Here is a 3,860-nt window from a genome sequence, read left to right on the forward strand (position 1 = left end):
ACCTGGCTGAAGTCGGACGCTTAACCGACTGCGCCAGGTCACGATCTCGCGGTCCGTGAGTTCGAGCCCCGCGTCAGGCTCCGGGCTGATGGCTCGGAGCCTGGAGCCTGTTTCCGATTCTGTGTCTCCCTCTCTCTCTGCCCCTCCCCCGTTCATGCTCTGTCTCTCTCTGTCCCAAAAATAAATAAAAAACGTTGAAAAAAAAAATTTAAAAAAAAAAAAAAAAAGTAAGAACTTAAAGGACAACAAGGTCCCAAATAGTAGTCCTCTTCACTTCCCCACAAACCAAATCAAAACAAACATTAACAAAAAATAAATTTCTGTACTAAAGTCAACGGAAGGAAAGATTAATGGGCAGCCAAATTTCTTCCCACAACTACCTAATGTTATCAAAACAATCAGCTTATAATTATCACCACATATTTTTATTAGAAGAGTTTTAAAAAGTTTTGTTGGGACAATCAATACGCCACACTAAAAAATAAGCAGGTTCGACTACTCACTTGTATCTGTGACCCAGATTTCATTTTAAAAATCCAATCTTACAGGCATTAAAAAAGTTTTGTTTCTAACCTATTTAAATCTCTTTCCTCACAAAGAATAAAAGCCTCAATCAACCTTCCGATTTAACTGTCTGCTTCTAAGTACTTTTATTACGAACTTCTAAAAAAGCCAAAATTCATTCCAACCAGCACACACCTTAAAGGCTTTTATGCGTTTCCCCTAGTAACCAGAATACCAACACAACAGCAAGAACATGCTGCCTGGGGATTTTCTTTTCAGGGTTTAACACTAAACCACTTCCACCAATTACCACTGTAAGGTAACTTCGGAAGTAGAACTCAAACACTGATTAACGTTCTAGTGTATTTAGGCTGAGGATAACGTATCTTGGTGATGTTTATATTCATCGACCCCAAATAATGAAAATCCCTGAGGCCCTCTTTGCTGGGGGATGCGGTGAGGAGAGAAATGGGAGAGGGCCTGTAATTTTCAGGTAACGTTTTGAGTAGAGAACAGTATAAACTGACTAGCTATTTTCAAAATACTGAGCCACAAAATTTGTTCAGTTATGTAAGATTTTTTTTTTTTTTACCGTAAAGACCTGTAAAGAAGTGGTTTTTAGATGAAAGATCATAGGAAGGAAAGCATTAGAAGTTGAGATATAAAGAAGAGAGAAAAAAACCCAACATCAAGGAATTAAAAAATCAGGCGTTATAGCATTTCCACATTCATTTTGAAGTGAAAAGAAAGTAGAAGGGACATTAAGGGAAAAGGGCTCCTTGCGTAGTTTTCCCCTCACAGCTCTCGTCTTAAGAACGCTTAAGGGTCGGTGCGGTCGTTGACTAACCACTTCATTAGGCTCGTCCCACCTTCAACCTCAAGGCTTTCGCCTTTATAGACGCAACGCCGCCGGTTCCAACAGAGACGCGGCCGCTCACTGCAATAGAGAGCCAAGGAGACACAGGCCCCAGCTAGTCCCACGCCAGCTTCTCCCCGCCCGGACAACAGCCCCGCGCAGTTTCGACCCCGAGACCCTCTACGATGCTCGGGGTCGCCAGAAATGCCACCGCAGGAAGCACCTACCACTATCCGGCCGGAGGGGAACTCCCTGCCGTCTCCTCCCGCCCCACCGCGACGGGGACCCACTCCTCGGAACAGAGATAAGGAAGCCTCAGGGGTGGGGAGAAGGGAGCGCGCCACTGCGGGGGGAAATCGGACCTAGGAGTCCAGGTATCAGTCAGTCTCCAAAAAAAGGGGGAGAGGGGGTTATCCGTGGTGTTTGGGGAAAGAGTGGAACCCAGAAGCCATCTTGGTATGTGAGGAAACAACCGTGATGGCTCCAGAGGCTGCTCCCCGCGGGACCCCGCAGGACTCCCCGCAACCCCGCCCGACCGCGCTCGTCCCCGTGAAACCCCGAGCATCGGGCCGCCGCCGAAGACGGCTCCCGCGGCTTTGTACTCACTCTGCCCTCGAAGTTGTTCTCCTCTACATCACTCATGTCGGCCAGACGCTCCCCAAAACTAAATGAGAGACAAGTCTCGGCTTGAGGGCCGATGGCCTAATCAACCGCTGACTGGACCGTGGGGAGGAGGAAAGAGTCGGCAACAACGGCCGCTCCACTCCACTCCCACTCGGTCGCAGGCTCCGGCAAAATGGCGCCGGCCCCGCCAGAAACCTTCTGGCCTCCTAGTGCGCGACGTAAGGGGGCGGGACGTCTCTGTGACGGCATGGCCCCGCCTCCCGCGAGGCTTTGTGGAGGTCCTGGCCTAGCGGGTGGGGGAATGGCGTGTATGCTGAGCCTTGGCGCGTTGGAATCGAATCCTCGGCTGAGTGGTCTCAAAACTTAGGACCCCTTTTTAACGTCAGTTGTTTTGAAGATTTTCAGTCGCCAGATGAGCTTTTATTGATCTTGGGCCCTTTAAATATTTTCAAAATGGATTCTGATGGTACAGAAAAAAACTGGGAGCGTATACAGTATTTAATTAATACGGTTTTATGTTGGGGTATTTTCAGCACTTCTGTTATTTTTCTTCAACCTTTTGCCCTTTGTAATGTTATTGACATAATACATGCGCAGGTAGTTTATAATGAAAAATCACAGTTCCTTGCCTCGCTCCTGGCTGGCTCCAGTCTCCACGCAAAGACAACTGTGTCAATTTCTTTTAAATTTTTTAATTTATTTTGAGACAGAGCACTCTGCACGAATGGGAGAGGGCAGAGAGCTAAGGAAGGAGAGAATCCCAAGCTGACTCCGTGCTGTCAGCGCAGGGTCTGATGAGGGTTCAATTCCACCAACCATGAGATCATGACCTGAACTGAAATCAAGAGTCAGACCACTCCCTGTAATAAGTTCAGTTTTGAATTCCATATCAGACTTTATCAAACACTGTCTCTCCTTGATGCAGTCACTTACTTTGCTCCTCTTTTTCTGCCCTCTTCAACACTGCAGCAGTCTTAACCTTGGTGGTTTCGTTACCCATGTAGATGCGTGCTCCAACATCCTAGACTCTCAGTTCCTTGTGTTCCTTTGCTGCAAGACTCTTGCTCTCCACTCTCCTTCAGTCACTTGCTTACTTATGAAGTTTGTCATTGACTTTAACTGCAACCCTTCCATCATCTCAATTCAAGCAGTCCATTTGATTTATTTATTTATTTTTGGTGACAACACTTAAGTTCTCTCTTAGCAAATTTTAATTATATGATACAGTATTATCAATATAGTTACCATGTTAGATCCTCAGATCTTATTCATAACTTAAAGTTTATACCCATTTACCAGCTTCTCCCTATTTTTCCTGGCCTCTTAGCCCTCGTAACCAATGTTCTTTCTCTGGGTTCAACTTTTTTTTTTTTTTAATTCTGTATATGTGATACTGTGCAGTATTTGTCTTTCTTTGCTTGGCTTATTTCACTTAGCGTAATACCCTCAAACTTCATCCATGTTGTCACAAATGGCAAGATTTCCTTCTTTTCAAGGCTGAATATTATATATATATATAGATATAGATATATACATAGATATATTATATATAGATATATATAGATATATATAGCTATATAATATATATAGATATATAATATATATAGATATATATATCTATATGCACAGCTATATAATATACGTAGATATGTATCTATATATCTATATATATAGATATATATAACAGCTATATAATATACATATATATTATATATATATGTGTGTGTGTGTGTATATATATATATATATGTATATATATATATATACATATATATATATCACATTTTCTTTATCCATTCAGGTGTCAGTGGAGACTTAGGTTGTTTCCATACCTTGACTATTGTGGATAGTGCTTCAGTGATCATGGGATAATACC

At 43.2% G+C, this 3,860-nt stretch overlaps 1 protein-coding gene and 1 long non-coding RNA gene across 2 annotated transcripts in view; both read right to left on the reverse strand.

The window, feature by feature from the left end:
- LOC125918069 (uncharacterized) overlaps positions 1 to 1,923 on the reverse strand; it is a 3,560-nt gene extending 1,637 nt beyond the window's left edge. Inside the window, exon 1 of the long non-coding RNA XR_007456368.1 lies at positions 245 to 1,923. This is a non-coding gene — a long non-coding RNA (uncharacterized LOC125918069). The remainder of the gene's footprint in view (positions 1 to 244) is intronic.
- LOC125918068 (transformer-2 protein homolog alpha) overlaps positions 1 to 2,373 on the reverse strand; it is a 22,065-nt gene extending 19,692 nt beyond the window's left edge. Inside the window, exon 1 of the mRNA XM_049624117.1 lies at positions 1,967 to 2,373. Within this exon, the coding sequence (XP_049480074.1) occupies positions 1,967 to 2,002 (36 nt within the window). The 5' untranslated portion in view covers positions 2,003 to 2,373. The remainder of the gene's footprint in view (positions 1 to 1,966) is intronic.
- Between the last annotated feature and the right edge of the window lie 1,487 nt (positions 2,374 to 3,860).

The sequence above is a fragment of the Panthera uncia genome, unplaced genomic scaffold, assembly GCF_023721935.1.
Source record: "Panthera uncia isolate 11264 unplaced genomic scaffold, Puncia_PCG_1.0 HiC_scaffold_422, whole genome shotgun sequence".
Lineage (NCBI taxonomy): Eukaryota > Metazoa > Chordata > Mammalia > Carnivora > Felidae > Panthera > Panthera uncia.